Source organism: Cygnus olor, chromosome 2, assembly GCF_009769625.2.
Source record: "Cygnus olor isolate bCygOlo1 chromosome 2, bCygOlo1.pri.v2, whole genome shotgun sequence".
In the NCBI taxonomy this organism is placed as follows: Eukaryota; Metazoa; Chordata; class Aves; order Anseriformes; family Anatidae; genus Cygnus; species Cygnus olor.
Window position 1 is genome coordinate 99,428,130 of NC_049170.1, and position 16,652 is coordinate 99,444,781.

The window sequence follows — 16,652 nt, forward strand, 5'->3', positions numbered from 1 at the left end:
TGTGGGGGACCCGTGCTGGAGCAGTTTGCTCCTGGGGAATGGACCCCGTGGTACAGAGCCGTGTGGGACCAGTGCTTGACGAGCTGCTGTTTGTGGGCAGCCCCCGCAGGCTCAGTTCGGGAAGGACGGCATCCCATGGGAGAGACCCCACGTGGAGCAGGGTCAGAGGGACCACGAAGGAGCAGCAGAGACCAAGTGCTGTAGACTGACCACAGCGCCCATTCCCCATTCCCCTGCACTGCTTGGGGGGAGGAGGTGGAAGAGAGTGGATGGATGATGTTTTCAGATTTTTTTTGTTTCACACTTCTCTACCTTGTTAGTAATTGGCAATAAAATTATATGATCTCCCTTTGCTGAGTCTGTTTTGCCTGTCATGGTAATTATTGAGTGATCTCCCCGTTTTTATCTCAGCCCTTGAGCCCTTCCCATCACATTTTCTCCCCCTTTCCCTTTGAGGAGGGGTAGTGACAGAGCGGCTGTGGCGGAGCCCAGCTGCCCACCTGAGCAGTACCACCACACCACACCGCTCTCCCTCAGCGCCGCGGCGCGGCCCCGCCGTGCGCGGAAGAGCGCCCAGAGGGAAGCAAGATGGCGCCGCCGGCCGCCTGAAGCGGGGCGCGTGACGGGGCGGGACGGGCGGCGCCAACCGCCACCTCCCGCTGGTGCGATGCACGTGACCGAGTCACGTGGTGTGGAGGGGAGGGCGCCGACCGCTCCTGGGGCCGGGGTAGGAGGACCCTGTGAACACCGCCGCGGCCACCTCGCTAAGCCCCGCCCCTCCCCGCGGCGTCTTCCAACCCCCGCGCGGCATCCCGCCGCCTCGCTTGATAGGCGTGCCTCTCCGCCAATGAGCGGGCCGGGCGGGCGGGGCGGTGGGAGGCCCGGCGGCCGGGCTCTAGGCGTGCTGCGGGCAGCCCCGGGGGCCGTGTGCGCGGCGCCGAGCCTGGGCAGCAGCGGCCGGCCATGGGTGGCTCGGGGGAGGCCGGCGGCGAGGCGTGGCGGGGCCGCTACTACCGGCTGGAGGAGGTGCAGCGGCACAACACCAGCCAGAGCACCTGGATCATCCTGCACCACCGCATCTACGACGTCACCAAGTTCCTCGACGAGGTGGGCGAACGTTGAACGGCGACCGTTACACGGCCGCTGGGGGCGACCGTTGGGGTGGCCGGGAGCCGTCCGGTAGCGCGGCTGCCGCCTCCCGTTTCCTTCTTCTCCTTCGCTTTTCTCGCTGCCTTCCCCTGAGTTCCCCCCGGAGGTTTCGTGCTCTTGTTCCTGCCCCCGTACGCAGGTCCCGGGCAGAGCCCAGCCGCACGAGTTCCAGCTTTCTGAGGTAAACTTGGGTCCCTCTGGTTTTGTCCGTCCTCGCTAACAGTTGGCGTTCCCGCTCGCCTGATGGTGGCCGGTTCGTGCAGTCATTGGTGGTCAGGGTTAATGAAGAAGCGCTGTAGTTACTGGACCGAAACAACCGAGATGTTCTGTGTACACTTGCAAATGTAACAACTGATTAAACTGATTTCACAATTAAGCGTAGCTAGGATTTATCCGTGATGTTTTGAGGCTTTTCTCTCAGTCCCTTCTTCCTACTCTGCAAAGATCTGGCACCCGATTTAAAAGAGTTCCTGCAGTTTTACATTATTAACTTGTAGTGACACGGCATTATGTGAGCCTCTGCTGCCGTGTGGACCTGTCTTGGTTTTCATGATTCTAAACACTTGAGCTTTAAAGTGGGGTATTCTGCAAATAGGAGTTTGCCAACGCTTAGGCTGTGTGCCAGCACAGTTGGGTTGTGAGCCAGATCTACCAATTCTTTCTGAATTGGTTTTCATCTAGCCATAGCCCTGGTCTGGTTCATTACCTAGGTATGGAAATGTTTAGTTACACAGGCAAGGCTAATTTAACTCTAGAAGCCTTGGGGAAGAACAGTTTTTCGTGGAGCCTCAGAAACTCAGCGCTGTTCTTGGAGACTGTATTGCTTTTGGTTGGTACACAGTTCTGTGAGGTCTTCCAGATTTAAAAGAGAAACAAAATAGAAAAAGTTTGATTAAAAAAAAATCCAAGAACTAATGAGATTATGATTTAAGTAGCTGCACAGTCAAGCTGACAGCCCCTTCGTTCAGAACACGTGATGAAATTGATAAGTATTAGTTTCAAGTTTTGCAAGAAAGACTTGATTTCAGCCCTCAGGAGAACTTGGCAAATGCACTATCAAACCAAAAGAATTCAGTTTGTAAGCAGTTAAGTAGTTCTTTTTCTTGGACAGCTGTAGGATGTCTGATGCACCGTGGTATACCGGCTCAGGCTTTAGCCTCACACTAAACAGTTTTTGCTGTGATACGGCTGGCTTTGGAGCTGAACTTCCTGGATGATATGCTAAGATAATAAAGGAGTGAGATAAGATTGCTTTGTTGAAAATGGCTATCTAAGTGCAGCTGCACTCCCAAGGAAAATTCTTTAATATCCTAGTGTTCATTGCATTGATTTTTTTTTTGTGAGGTTGGAACCCTTGGATTAAAACATTTCATAGGGTACTTTGGTTTTTGCCTTTTTTGAATGCTTTTGATATGTGGTTAACTTATAAAGCGATGTACTAGTTCATTCTGGTCTGTCAGGCGCTTTGAGGGATTTACACATGACAGATAAGGAGAAATTGAAGCGAGCCACTTGCTAGTGCATTCTGGACTATGATAAACACTTCTCAGGGAAGCAGGGATTACATGAGCAGTTTCTATAGCATTACTAGTCAAATTCAGCTTTACCTATTGGTTTTCTTGCAGGAAGTAGAAAAGCTTAAAATATTTCAAGAATTAATTATAGGCTATTAAAATAAGCCTAATAGTCTTTCAGAGAGCACTGTTAAAGCATCGATTCAATCGTCTTCTCTACTAGGAAATATCTAAGCGTGTCAGTTTACTGGAGAGTGAAGAACTGGGAACAGAAGCTGACTTTACCAGTTCCATTTCTTAATTCAACAAAAAAAATCTCTCCAACTATTGCATTAACCTTTGGAATTATTTTCTTTCTGCTTATGAAGTTGAAAACTTTACAGTACCTCACTGTTACAGATACGCTGGGTGTTTTCTTGCTTAATAAGTGAATGTATGCTGTTGCGTTTCACTTCATTACAGTACTTAAAGGCTGTATTTTCTCTGTACAGCTGCTGTCTCTGCATAAAGCTCGCAGATGTTTAGGGGAAGTCTTTTTTTTGGGTTGGGGGGGAACCATCAGCCTTTGTCAACACTTGATTGAAATTAGTAAGTGGACTGGGAGCAGTGCATGCGCATTGGGAGTGGTAAGGCTGTGTGGAGACATCACACAGGGTGACCACATTGGCTTGGTTTCCTAAGGCCAAGGCTTAAAAAGATCCTTTGAAATAGGGATGAAGTGCTGGAGAAGAAAAGGATTATGTACTTTGGCACCTTATCTTAGAGATTACTGGAGATGAAGACTCCAGCAACTGTTTTTTATCTCCAAATGTAGGATCTCTGAAACTATAACGCAAATATATATATCTCTGAATGTTCTTCGATTATCCACGTTTATCCCCTAAGAGAGGAAATCCAGAGACCTCAGTTTTTAGGGTGCGCTATCTGAATGCTCTTCACATGAAAGAGTATTCTTGGGACAGGGAACTCGTGTATCGTATTTTTCATTCAAAAGCTGTTGGACTTGTATTACAGAAAACTTGAGAAACCTCTTCATAGTTTCAGGTCCTACATCCTTTAAGGAAAAACAGCTGTTAGAAGTAGATGCATACTGACATCAGGATCTTATGGCTATATCTGTCTGTATTGGAGATAATTCCATACGTGTGTAATAAGAAATGTCAAGTAATGGAGTAAGTATGGTGGTATTGCCTGATAGTATTCTTCTGTAGTTTAAGAAAGGAATTCCACTGTTCAGGACTGACTGTTTGACATTGATCTCAGGAGCTAAATGAGTAGTTGGGCCTATTTAAAACAGGAATGAAATGATCAGTGCCCTGATCTCTGCTTCCTGTTGTGGTGAGAGTCTTCCCGTTTGCTTTGCTGGGATCTTAAGTGAATTCCTAAAGAGAGGCAGAGAAACCAATATGAGCAGGAACACCTCAACCTCAGAGAAATGCTGTGTTCTGGAAACAAACTAGATACATACTTAATATTCATCTAATATAGTCCTTTTAGTGGTCTCAAAACTTGCTTTGGATGTACAGTTTGTATAGTGAAAATATGCATGGCCAATGTATTTTTTTTTTTCATAATCTGAAAGCTTGTGCTTCTATAGCACTGTTTCTAAACAGAATGGACAGATCTCAAAAAACGTCTTTTGGAATGCTGGTCGAATAAAGTGCGGAAAAACTAATACTGTTTTACTGCATCACAGTGAAAAATGGCCCCTCCACCATGTGGAGATGGATTATGTTCATGTGATGCTGGGGAGGAGCGGTATAAGTTAATGAATAGTTTACATCAAAAGGTGCCAGTAGTGACACGTTCTTAAGTCTGCCAAAATACTGTGTGAATTTTTACTGCAGAACCTTGCAGTTTAAGGATAAAAACTGGTGCTATCACATCCTAAAGCTGTGGCGAAACTTGAAGGAGGACTTGAAAGTGCTCTGAAAAATAGCAGTTCTAAGTGTTCTTTGCAAAACATGCACTGCAGGCTGTAATTGTTTTTTAAGTGGGAAAATGGGCACTCAGCTATTGGGCACTTTGTCTAAAACCCTAATGATGGTTTTCAAAACTGCAGACTCATAAAGAGAAGTACTCTCCTCTGCTCCGTAAATTTTATAAGTGCAAAATTTCTGTCCTGTAACTTGAATAGCTTATAGAAATATTTTGGAGGACTACATGGAAGTGTCCTTAAAGCAAGCATTAGTCTTTTTTATACAATAAAGCTAAAATTAGCGGAGCACCTCTAGTTCTGTCTCTGCTCCTTTCTGCTTCTAGTAGAGTGCAAAACTTGAATTCCTAAGGCTGCCACTGGTGGAGGCGTTCAGTTATCTCGCCCGGGACTTGAATTGGACCCAAAAGACTTGATTCCCCCAGTTTGGGGGGGCGTGGGGAGGGGTGATAAGAGTTGTGAATCCAGGTAGTTATACTTTAATAGTCTTGAACTATGACACTGAGAAAGTTGCATGACTGTAGCAAGAGGGAGATCTGATAGGTGCTCAGGATGAAGTAATTAGACTCTTGACCCAGATGATAACAGTGAATTTAACTGCTTAGTTGCTTCATCTAAATCTTCTTAACGTGCTGCTGTTAGGAATTAGACCATGCTAGGTACTTTTGCTGGCTTTGTACAGACTTCTGTTCCACATGTAACTTAAATATGCTGTATTGGGATTGTCCTGGGAATGAACTAGGCTAGCAAAAGCTTTTTCATTTCCCTTGAACCACAATTTTACCTGCAAAAATACTTGTTATTTATATCACAGGATTTCAGTTCAGGAGTCATTATTGGTGCAGTCTGGGCTTCCAATTCCAGGGGCTAGAAGAGGCTTTTTATGAAAATGGAAATTCTGGTAGCAAGCTTTGTCATACAAAGTATAAACAAAGGCCTTGTGTAGACAACCTTTGAGAGACTCATTGAACCACGGAAAATGCCAAGCTTTTGATACAAAAGTAATTTCTTGGCATTTGTAAGGCTTTTCAGTTACTCCCTTTCATTGGGGAAGGCCAAGTCTCTTCACTAATTGCATGTTTTGCATGCTGGTTGTTTGCACGGAGGTTGTAAGTTTGCATTTTTAAAGCAGATGTTATCAAAAATAAATGTGTGAAGTTTCAAAATACTTTTAAGTATGTCTAGTAGGTTTTTAGGATTACCTTCTGCTAGTTGGCTTAAGTTGGAAACACTGTGCGTTTATGTTTGTCGTGGTCTTGCTGATGCAAGGGGAAAAAATAACATCTGTCCAGCTATGGTGGCAGAGGTCAGGGCAAGTTTCACCCCTTCAGCTGACACGTGTGATGAGTTGGTCATGGCCATACTTCCTCTGTGGTGACAGTCTGCAAAACTCCCTGCATTGGAGGGATCACCTGCTGGTCAGACTGAAAACAAAACCTTCAGAGAAAAGTTGGAGTGCCTCAGTGAGGCTGCTCCTGTAGCTACTTGGTTGCTTTGTAGCAGCACACGGGAAGGATTTGGGAACATAGTGGACGGCCGTGCTGTGGTCAGCAGCCTGCAGGTAGTCTGTTAAAGTACCCAAGGCTTTAACGTAGATGCAGTTGTACTGCTAGGGATCCTCTTGCCTGACAGCTTGCTGCAGTAATCGATGCTGTATCGACTTGTTGGAGCAGGGCTCGGGTTCACCACAACGCACAAATGTGAACGTGCATGATGTTAGTGCTTTATGGGTAGTCGCACGTTTGTTCCTTTTGCTGGTTGTTGATGTCTTGTTAGATAAGCATGTTTTTTCCAAGGAGTTCTGCCTTCTGCTCAAGATTTCACATATATTTCATAATACTTTTAATGTGGCTTTTCACAGTTTATATAGCATGACTCATTCCTCTGAGAAAGGTTTATTTTGGGGTGCACAGTACTTTAGCATGGTATTAAAACCATGGAGTGAATTTTATGAAGACTTAGTTACGACAGTATCTGGGAGAGCCTGTTAGATCCAAGTTCAGCTTCTTAAGTGTACTCTGGATTTCAAGGCACTGAACTCGAATGATCTCTCAACTTCTCTCTAGTCCTTTCCCTAATACTTATCAGAATGGATTCAAGGGCAGGATTTGATGAGCGTGCCATGTTTGTAGGCCTGTTTGCGTAATCTTTACTCTACATGCACTCTTAACTTTTTTTTTTTTTTGCCCAGCTGCTATGCTTAATCTCTGTATCGATTGCTTAATCTTGCTTTTGCTTAGTCATGGTAGGCATCCCTTGTGCTTCTAGCTGTGATGTTTTGGCCCTTTTTTTTTTTTTTTAAGCAACTTTCTCAGTCTTTAATAATAAACTTGTGCCTTTGCAAAGATTAACTCAAGTTTTGGAGTTCCGGCACAGCTGGAAACTGGTAGTTAGTTATACTGTCTTCCTAATCTATATGAACAAATCTTACTTTTTTTTTCCCTTAGAAGAAAAGGATTGGTAGGAGGTTAATATGGTAGATCTGAATTAAATGCAAACTTTAATTCCTTAGGCTGGTGGAAATGTTTATGCCATTTCTTTTATCTCCTTTGTAAATGTGGCTTTTCTGTTCAGTTGTACTCTAAGCCTGACTCTAACAGAAGTTTTGCCTATTTTCATCACTTTAACGCTCCTGACTGCAGAATCTAAAAAAGAAATAAGGCTTTGGAGACTTAATTTTCCATGTCCCTTGTGAGGCGTTAGAATTTATTATGTGGTTGCCTTAATCCAAGGCAGTACTTATATAGTCTCAAATTGCTCATCTAACAACTCCTGTTTGTATAGAATAGTTTCATAGCTTTCCACGTACAAGTTGAGTGGTGAATTTTTTGGTACTGTACTTACCTAACAACAGAGTAACTGTAGTGAGTTTTCTCAACCTCAAGTAACCAGAAGATACACTGTAACTTGCTATATATATGGAGTTACTTAATGGACAGAAATGTGGAACTGCTTGCAATCCCAAAGGTGTATCCTGGGGAAGAATAAAAGTCAATGGATAGCAGCTATTTGGTTAAGGGAATGGTGGTGGGTCGAGGCATCAAGAGGTACGGGGGAGTGACTTCTCTCCATCTCAGTGGTTTTACCAGCAGTGTGGTTTGGGGATTCTGTGGTCTGCTAAAACAAAAATGCTATTCTGGTGTCTTGCATGAGCTTTCAGTGGTGCTTAAGCAGCTCCAAAGTAGCTGGCGTACTAGATAATCGTGCAATAATTTCTTTTGGAAACGATTCCTGGAGGTTATCTGGTCCTGCCCCAAGCTTGAGCTATGATTAACTAGGTCAGGTTCCTCAGGGCCTTGGCTAGGCAGGCTGAAAGGATGGGGATTGGCCAGGGAACATGCACAACTTGCTTGATTACCTTTGTTGTGAATATCTTCTTTTGTTATACCTACCTGGAACGTTTCTTTCTGCAACTTACACCTTTTGGCTTTTATCCTTCTGCTGTATAAAGCACTGTTTAGATAAAAATGTTTCCTGTTGAAATATGAGCACTGTGTAACTTTAGATAACAGTTTGGCTGCTAAAACACTGACACCAGTAATATTTTAAATCCATCCTTAGCTGCTGCTGGGGTAGTGCCTATTACTGATCTGTCACTGGAGTAGAGACCTAGCTTCTTTGGTTTTGGCTGCTGAGATTGCACAAAGCCCCTCTAAATAACTAGAGGGCTTACATTTGCTTTAACAGGTCTAGGGACTCTTTTTTGCAAGGACTGTTTTAAAAATACGGAAATGAACTTCCGTTTTCAGAATGTGGAATGGTTTTTAACATCAAATTCGCATTGATTTAAAATTGTAGCACCCAGGTGGTGAAGAGGTCCTCAGGGAACAAGCTGGGGGAGATGCTACTGAGAACTTTGAAGATGTTGGCCACTCCACAGATGCAAGGAAGCTGTCAGAATCATTTATTGTTGGGGAGCTACATCCGGTGAGTATGCAAGTGTACCGGTACGTAATGTCTACTATAGTGTCTTTGTGTCTAGTTATTTCTCTGACAATTTTCATCAAAATAAAGAGAGCTGCTGTTTGGGTTGGATGCCAGCTCTGCAGATGTTTGTGGATAGACTTGTTCTGGAGACAGTTGCACCACTGCAAAGTGATCTGACTAGTATAATGTGAGGATGGTCACGTCTAAAACTTTGCTTCTTTGAAATATTTTACAGCTTAGTTCTTGAGTAAACTGAATGTGGAAATGTGCTGTTCCTGTTGTACCCTGTGAGCTTTATAATAAGACTCTATAATCCCTGACGGTGGAATGTTGGAATGTCTAGACCTCTTCTTAAGTCAACATGTGAAGTGATTACTCAGCAACTTTCCTGCTTTCATCATTGTACACATATGTGCCAGGCTTCCATTTTGATCTGCAAGTACAATCTGGATCTTCATGTGTATATTTGGAAGATTGCTGCTGCAGAATTGTAGAATGAATAATGTTAGAAGGGACCATCTTGAGGTCACCCACTCTAACCCCCTGCTCCAGCAGGGACACCCAGAGCAGGCTGCTCAGGGCCACATCCAGGTGGCTTTTGGAGATCTCCAAGGAGGAGATTCCGCAGCCTCTCTGGGCAGCCTGTGCCAGTGCTCCGTCACCCTCCACAGTAAAAAAGTGCTTCCTGGTGTTCAGATAGGAAAACGCAAACATAATCTAGTTTGATGCTTCGTATATCATCCCTGTCTTTGGCTGCCCTCATTTTGTGCTGTGTTGATGTTACCTAGTTGTCAGGTTTATGATCTGTTCCCACTGTCACTGACAGTTCCATTTGTCACTTCCTTTTTTTTCTGTAATCTCCGTATCTCCTGTACTTTTACCAAGCACCTGTTTGCTGCCTAAGTCTTTGGAGGATATATTTCTAGGTACAGAGCTGCTGTAGTTGCCATGGCTGCCTCTTCTAAGCTCTCCTACGTGGTGGTAGTTGAAATCCACGTGTTGGAAGACCCAGGCAGCTAGTGTGCAGAGACTCTACCTGCCCATCCCTGCCTCTTCTCTTGTCCTCAGCTGTCTGTCTTTTCTGTTTTGTCTGTCATTTGAGGTGAATATCACTGTCTTGAGAATTACATTTAAGAGTCCTGATCCTCTTCCTGTCTTAGGTCCTTTCCGGATGAATATTGCTAGTGTAGCCTCTCCCAGTACGAAGTAGTTCAGGTCTGGTGCATACTTGTAATGCCCCAGACTTGTCATCTCTTTCAGGCGGCAACTGATAACAGTAAAATTGTTCATAACCTGCCACCAGTCCAGTTCATTCTTGTTTGATAAATGCCCATTTTCACTGAATATGAAACACGCAGTTTGATAGTTCTGATAAATAAAACACTGTCAAGAAGATGCACTGTTTCTTTTGAAATGAATGTGACTATCCCAAGTAAAGCTTCATGGGTTTCTGAGACATCCATAGAATTTGGGACGTTTGTATTGGATGTTAGGCCAAAGCTAGTTACATAATTTTGCTTGATAAATACGAGCAGACTAGGTAGAAGTAAGCTAGCATTACTATAATCCATGTGTAAGCTAAGGAAACATGTACTGTTGAGAGACAAAAGAAATGCAAAAACGTGCTCAAAAAAAATGTTTAAGACTCAAGTTTCACTTCATTGTATCTTGGGAAGTATTATTCAAGGAGGTGATCTTGTTTATGGTAGCTGAACAACATCTACTGATACCTCTTTTGTAAGTCTGTTTCTTAGGGAAGAATAGGTATACACTAAGAGAATAGAACTGGGAACTGAATTGGATGATTCTTTGTGACTTTTTTCATGTTTTGGGTGTTTATCTAAATGTTTTTTTTCTCTCCTTATTTTCACACAGGATGATAGAGCGAAGCTTCAGAAGCCAACAGTAAGTGTTGTTTCGTGAAATGTCACATTATTTCTTTTGGGCATTGTAGATGGTGTATCTCTGAGTAAACGGTATACTCAGATGCAAAAATAAGTCAGGTTATTTAAGTTCTAGTGTTTCAGATCATAAATCTCTTAAGCTCATTGATCTGGCATCATAACTAATTGAACTAATGTACTAATAAAATTAACAAATTGAGTGGTGACTGGAATTCAGAGCTTCTTCCCACCAAGAAAAAGATCTGTCATTCAGAGTTGTTTTGAAATTCAGGATAATTTACACTTAAGCTGTAAGAGCAGCAACCATAAGTGCAACTGAGAAACAGATTGCCTAGTGCAAGTTGTAGTAATACTATCTCTTAACTACAGTAAACTCACAGAAACTTAGTAAATTGAAGTACTTAGGATTGTAGTTTGGCCAAAGTATGGCCAGTTGGAGTTAAGAGAGATCTAAACGACACCTTACTACGCTCCTGTTTGGCTTGTTCCCTTGTTTTAGTGCTGGTGGTCATGGTTATCTACACTAATGAGTGTTTTCCAGCTTCTTTCTGGAAAGACAGAACACTTTGCTCTAACAGGACGTGTGGGCATAGCTGATAAGACAGTTTCACTTAGAACTGCCCTCTGGATGTGTGACAAACCTATGCCCTGGCCCTCTAGGAACCTTCAGCAGGCCTTGTGCTTACAAACGTCTTTTTCATCTTTGCACAGTTTAAAGCACCATGAGCACACAATTTCCTGTGTCATGATGTTTGAGAAACGTATTTTTGGTGACTTTATTCATATTTTAATAATATTTTGGTTTGCATTCTTCCTGCTGCCTTAGTGTTGGGGGGAACCATTCCCTGGCCCTGAATGTGGCAAATCTGTTGTAGAAGGTGCTAGCCTTAATGGTGTGGGCAAGAGCTGCTCCACACGGTTTGGCTTTGGGGTTAGTTCTTCGTGGAGATGTTCACAAAAAACAATACGGATGTAATTAGTGAGCTGTATTATTTTAAAATATAATTTGTTGTGCATCAGCCTATGATAATTTGGGCTTTTGAAAAAGTAGCCTGTTTAAACCTACACAGGATCCCTGTGAGGGATCTTTTCCACACTTTGCCTTGGTATCAGAGTGTTTATAGCTCAGTCAGTTCATTTTTCAGTGATGGATCTTGTACTATTAAAGTACATTTTTGTTAATGCTTGGATCTTTCAAATGCAATTAGGCCACGTGCAGTTAGTAATACTCAAATGATTAAGTCCTCTTATAAACTGCATAAATACCCACCTAGGATTTGGTCTTGTAGTGGTTCTTTTTCTATGGAAGCTGAACAAGAAATACAAGTCAGTATCAAAAGCTGTAATAATTTGACAGCAGTTCTTAAGCAATCTGAAACACCACGCTAACAAGCTGAGTTTAATAAGCCTTGTGTGCGTGTAAATCAGCACCTTGCTTCTGTGTAAGAAATTCTCTTGTATTCATTTGGAGTCTCTTTGATTAGATTTTAGACAAGCAATGGATCTTTGTCTTTTAGGCAACTACAACTTTTCAGACTGTAACCTGAGGTTGACATTAACTTCATGGAAAACTTGCAGTGAACTTTCTTGTTTTGTGAAATCGCTTTCGATGCAGTGTTGACTGCAGAAACTGCAGCGATCTGGCTTATAATACAACAGTTCTGTTACAGCAAATCCGATAAAATGTTTTCCAAAGGCAATGCACAAAGTTGTTTTCAAAACTAGTTCCCCTTAATTTTTGAGAAATTGAGGGGCAATTAAGTATGGCGAAGGATGTCTGCCTGATGTAAATATCTTTTTGTTTTGCTTTCCAGGAACCTCTTATTACCACTGCGCAGTCTAATTCCAGGTACAGTATGATATCTGGTATCAAACCTGAAGCTCCTCATGATAATGTTTCTGACACTCAGAAAGCTGAATAGCATTCATCTACAGAAACAGAGATGTCAAAGGATTTAGCGTGCACATTTCTGTTCTGTGTAAAGTCCAGTTTGGCATCTATGTACCATTTTACAAGCACGTTAATATCTAAATTTTTTCCCACACTGATGTGTACCAGTCTCTATCAAATTGTTTATGCTGTACAGGCCTTCATTTCTGGAGGCTAGCAAGGAAATAGAAGACACTTGGTTCCATTGCTGACTACTTCTGACATGGATTCGCTCACTTTTAAAATTTGCTACAATTAAAGGAAAAATCTGTCAGAATGGGGTGATGTGGAGAGTATGTTCGAAATTGCCTGAATAACTTTGTAAAGTTATATCCTGCGGCCTGTTGCTGAAACCTCAGAGCACCATTCCGTACTCTTCTGAGTGGGGAGTTTGGGTACTTGAAAGTGTCATGTGTTACGTCTTAAATGGCTTTTGAATGAATGATATTCTGGGCAGCATGCCATGACTTTAAGCATGTCCAGAGTCTTAACTCTTCTAGTAAACTAACTTGTAAGCTCTAGTACAAAGTCTGAACAGGACAAGCTTTTTTGCTTGGCTAGAGCATTACTGGGCCAGTCCAGGTGTTCTGCTCTTGCCTGAACCTTGAAGTATGTGTTGGGAGGGAAGGACTTTCTTTAACCAGTGACTTTTTTAACTTGGTGGTTGTCACTTCTTAAACTGCTGTTTCAAAAACTTCTTTCTAGTTCATGGTCCAACTGGGTGATCCCGGCAATAGCAGCAATTATCGTGGCCCTGATGTATCGTTCCTACATGTCAGAGTAAGCGCCTTACCAAGAACTAATGCAAGAAGAGACTGATCGGGGTAATCCTAACCCAAGATGTTTCCTGACGAAAGCCTGGTGTCTGAAGAAAAATTCAACTTTTTCAGAAAGCTGAACAGTTCTCTGCTGTGCACTTTTCTTAATGTTGCCTTCTTATTTGCTGTACTGAAGTGATAAAAAGGCAGCATTTCTTTTTGTATAACAATTTATTCTCTAATGAATTATTTGATAACTGTATTAGTTTCTTTGTTAAAGTAGCTTTATATGTAACACCCTGATTCTGGTTATTTCTTTTTAACCTGTGATGGGGTCTGTAGGACTTCCTTTGCATATCAATTTTACAGCTTTAAATTACTACCAAAACTTTGTACATGTATTTGCCCATGTACACCACTTAATTCAAAAATCATGTTGTCTTCTAAGAAGTAAATTTGAAATGCTAATTAAAATAAGCATAATGGGGAAAAAGCTGAGTAGAGTAGTATGTAAGGGCTTTTAAGTGGTTGGGCCCTATGTAATGAGGTGATAGACTATAATTAGGTGATTCTTTCCTTCCCTCTTGACATCTGCTCTTACAGTTGTTGTAGGTACTCCTACCGGCAAACTGTTCTGTTTGGTTGCCATTGGAAAATTCAGGCCAAATATGAAACCTAGTGTTTGGCCCAATAATGTTTGTCTCAGTTTTGTGAAAAGTAACTCTTCTGAGCAAAAAAATAAAGGCAGAAAATAAGTGCTGCGTGTAATTCCACTGCAGGTAATGTAACTGCTACTAAGTAATACTGTTCCTGCCAAGCACTCAGGTGACTCTAGAATTTGTTCTGGAACTTTTAGACTTTTATGTAATCTCCAACTTTGTCGTGGTACATTGTGAAGGGAAAAAACTGATACGTGGAATCTGTTTCTGATTGTTCTGTTGTGTGTTCCTTGGTGCTTTACTACAGAGATGACCATTTTCTATGCTAAATACAAGATAACTGAAAGTCTGCATTTTGTGGCGAATGTTTTGAGGCATATGTAAATGATCATGAATAAAAGTTTAATTGCTTACTCTTGCCTGGCTCAAATACTTTTAATTTCAGCCTTTTATTAAAGGCCTTAGAAGGGATCCTATTGCATATTGGGACACTTTCCAGATGAACCTGTTTGACAGTGAAAGCTGGATGCTTCCTTTATGCAGGGAAGTTACATTTGAGAGGTGGGATGGCGTACTGTGGAGCACTCAGCGCCGAGTAGCCACTGTTAGCAGTGGTTTGGCCCTGTAAGCTTTGCCTGTCTGACAGTGGCCAGGACTTGTAACGTCAGCACTGGGGAAGGTGCGTTCAGTGTAAGCCCTGCATCAAGCCAAACCAAACTGAAAAATGGTACGCTGTGAACAACAGCTTTTTAATATATACATATTTTAGTAGGGAGAAGGGGGGAAGGGAAGTTTTGTGACTTCAGACAATAAGCAGATTCCTACATATGCACCAGACAGTGTGTTAGTCTTTTAAGTATTCTTTGTTGTAGGATTCCTGAAGTGGTAATTCCTTTACTGTTAAAGCAGACAAGGATCTAATAAAACTCGGGTTCTTGCAGTAAACATCTCACACAGCTTCAATGGTGAAGGCATGTAGTATCTTACAACTTTGTTCTCTTCTGTCAGTCTTGATTTAGAGATATAGGGATGTACACTTAGAGTATATCCCATCACCTTCTTAGCCTTAGAAATTGAACTTGCAGTATAAATGACAGTAGTTGGGATTCTGTGTAGCACTAATTTCTTACGCTGTCCTGTTCTTGCCCTAACTTTTCTTCTGGATGTGGTGTGGCTGAGCTAAAAGTTCAGGCTTTATCCATTTGTTACAGATGACCTTTAAAAAGGATGTATTAACTCCAAGTTGATATTTAGACTTGTAAACCAAGTTTGAAATACTGAAGTTTGTTAGTTTTTAAAATAACGTTTAAGTTCACATGTCTGGGCAAGACAAAAACCAAAAATACAAAAAAAAGCTTAACCTTTCAAATAATTTTGCAAGAATTTCAGAATGGGATAATTATGTTCACATCAACAGATAGGGTAATGCAATCAAAGTGCATCCATAAAGCAAAAAGCAACATACTTGTCGTGAGATTTTTTTTTTTTTCTGTGTTATGCATGCTTTGGGAACTTTAATATGGTATAGCTCTGTTCATGTCCCAGTATTCTGGATGCTTACTGGGGGCTGGATCACATCATGCAATCCCCTGGAGTATCTTTTCAAGCTCAGTTCCATCACAAAGCAGTCTAGCTGGCACGCTCAGAGAATTTCCACAATGTGAACCAAAAATGCCATGAGTGGAGACAATAGGGGATACTTAGAAACTGATGCATGTTAAAAAGCTACTGTAGATGCATGCAGCTTGCTCCCTATAGTTGGTCTGTTTGTATTCCCTTCCATGGGTGCTGATGTAAGCTGTTCCTGAGAGGTGAACATTACTGTTGCAGGTTTTTAAATGTGAAATGATTAAAAAAAAAAAAAGTATTAAATTTCCTTTTTATTACAGTAAGGCTAGACCTGCATTCCATAAGGGGTCATAGAGGAATTTTTACGAGCCTTTAGCTTTTAATTGCTAATATGAGAGGAAGAAGAAAGATGGGTGTGGTGAGGAAAGAATTACTGTGCTATTAAAAAAAAAAAAAAAAAAAAAAAAATTCAAGTGAAGTAAGGAGAGTCAATGTTTTCATGGTGTGACAGCAAAAAGAAAAGAATAAGCAGAGACTAATTTATTCTCAGAACAAAGCCCTTAGTCCCAAAATCCCATCCAAGTTATTTGCTCTAATGATCTGGCAATTTCCTTTCATACTAATTTTTGTTTGGAGAAGCTGGTTTTGGTGGTCGATGCTTTAAACCAGATGTCTTCCTATGTTGCTTACTTCTACAACAGCACTATTTATACTGCCTTTGTATCCTGAAGTAATTTCTTTGGGCTCTGTGGTTTTGACCTTAATTTGACTATTCTCTCATGTTCAAAAGAGTGCAGAGTGGCAAGTGAGCTCCTTTCAGTGGAGACATCATCGTCTTCCTCTTGGTTTCTGCAGAGTAAAGCCAGTACACTCATTCATTTGTTTCATCTGCTAAGATGGGGAAAAGAAAATGCTGTCTCTTTTGCTCACTGGCTTTGGCACAGCGGTCTAATGCCTTTCTCTTGCACCCAGCACTGTGCTGCAGTCAGGGGTCTCCAGAATGCCAGAGAGGGACTGGCCAGGGAGTAAAACTAGAAAATGGAGCCTGATCACAAATCTGTAACTCAGTACATCTCTCTGCAGAGGCAAAAAAGAAAAAAGGAAGTCACTATTGTTTTTGTTTCCTGAATGTTTGACTGCTGAGGGTAAATAGGTGCTTATGAATTTCATGGTTGTGTTGACAAAACCGTTGCAATGTTTTTTGCAAGGCTGGCGGTGAAGATTATCATCTGAAACTCGGTCAGAACGAATGAGCTGAACACAGAAAAGGATTTCAGAAATAGTACAGAAGAAACAAGGAGGGGGA

At 41.9% G+C, this 16,652-nt stretch overlaps 1 protein-coding gene across 2 annotated transcripts; it reads left to right on the forward strand.

Moving 5' to 3' along the window:
• The first annotated feature begins 869 nt into the window (after positions 1–869).
• LOC121066145 (cytochrome b5) lies at positions 870–14,187 on the forward strand. Of its 2 annotated transcripts, XM_040549554.1 has the most exons (5): positions 877–1,107; positions 8,398–8,526; positions 10,402–10,431; positions 12,245–12,279; positions 13,066–14,187. In XM_040549554.1, the coding sequence occupies exons 1-5, from the start codon at positions 964–966 to the stop codon at positions 13,142–13,144; spliced, it is 417 nt and encodes a 138-aa protein (XP_040405488.1). In that variant the 5' UTR covers positions 877–963; the 3' UTR covers positions 13,145–14,187. The 2 variants fall into 2 exon arrangements, with proteins under 2 accessions (XP_040405489.1, XP_040405488.1); XM_040549555.1 differs by lacking the exon at positions 12,245–12,279 and having other exon boundaries at positions 870–1,107.
• The last annotated feature ends 2,465 nt before the right edge of the window (positions 14,188–16,652 follow it).

What these genes read in the sequence shown, in the direction of transcription:
- LOC121066145 (XM_040549555.1), top strand. Translation starts at nt 964, where the DNA reads ATGGGTGGCTCGGGGGAGGCCGGCGGCGAGGCGTGGCGGGGCCGCTAC. An exon ending in TCACCAAGTTCCTCGACGAG is followed by an intron (nt 1,108 to 8,397) that starts GTGGGCGAACGT and finishes TTAAAATTGTAG; the next exon opens with CACCCAGGTGGTGAAGAGGT. An exon ending in TTGTTGGGGAGCTACATCCG is followed by an intron (nt 8,527 to 10,401) that starts GTGAGTATGCAA and finishes ATTTTCACACAG; the next exon opens with GATGATAGAGCGAAGCTTCA.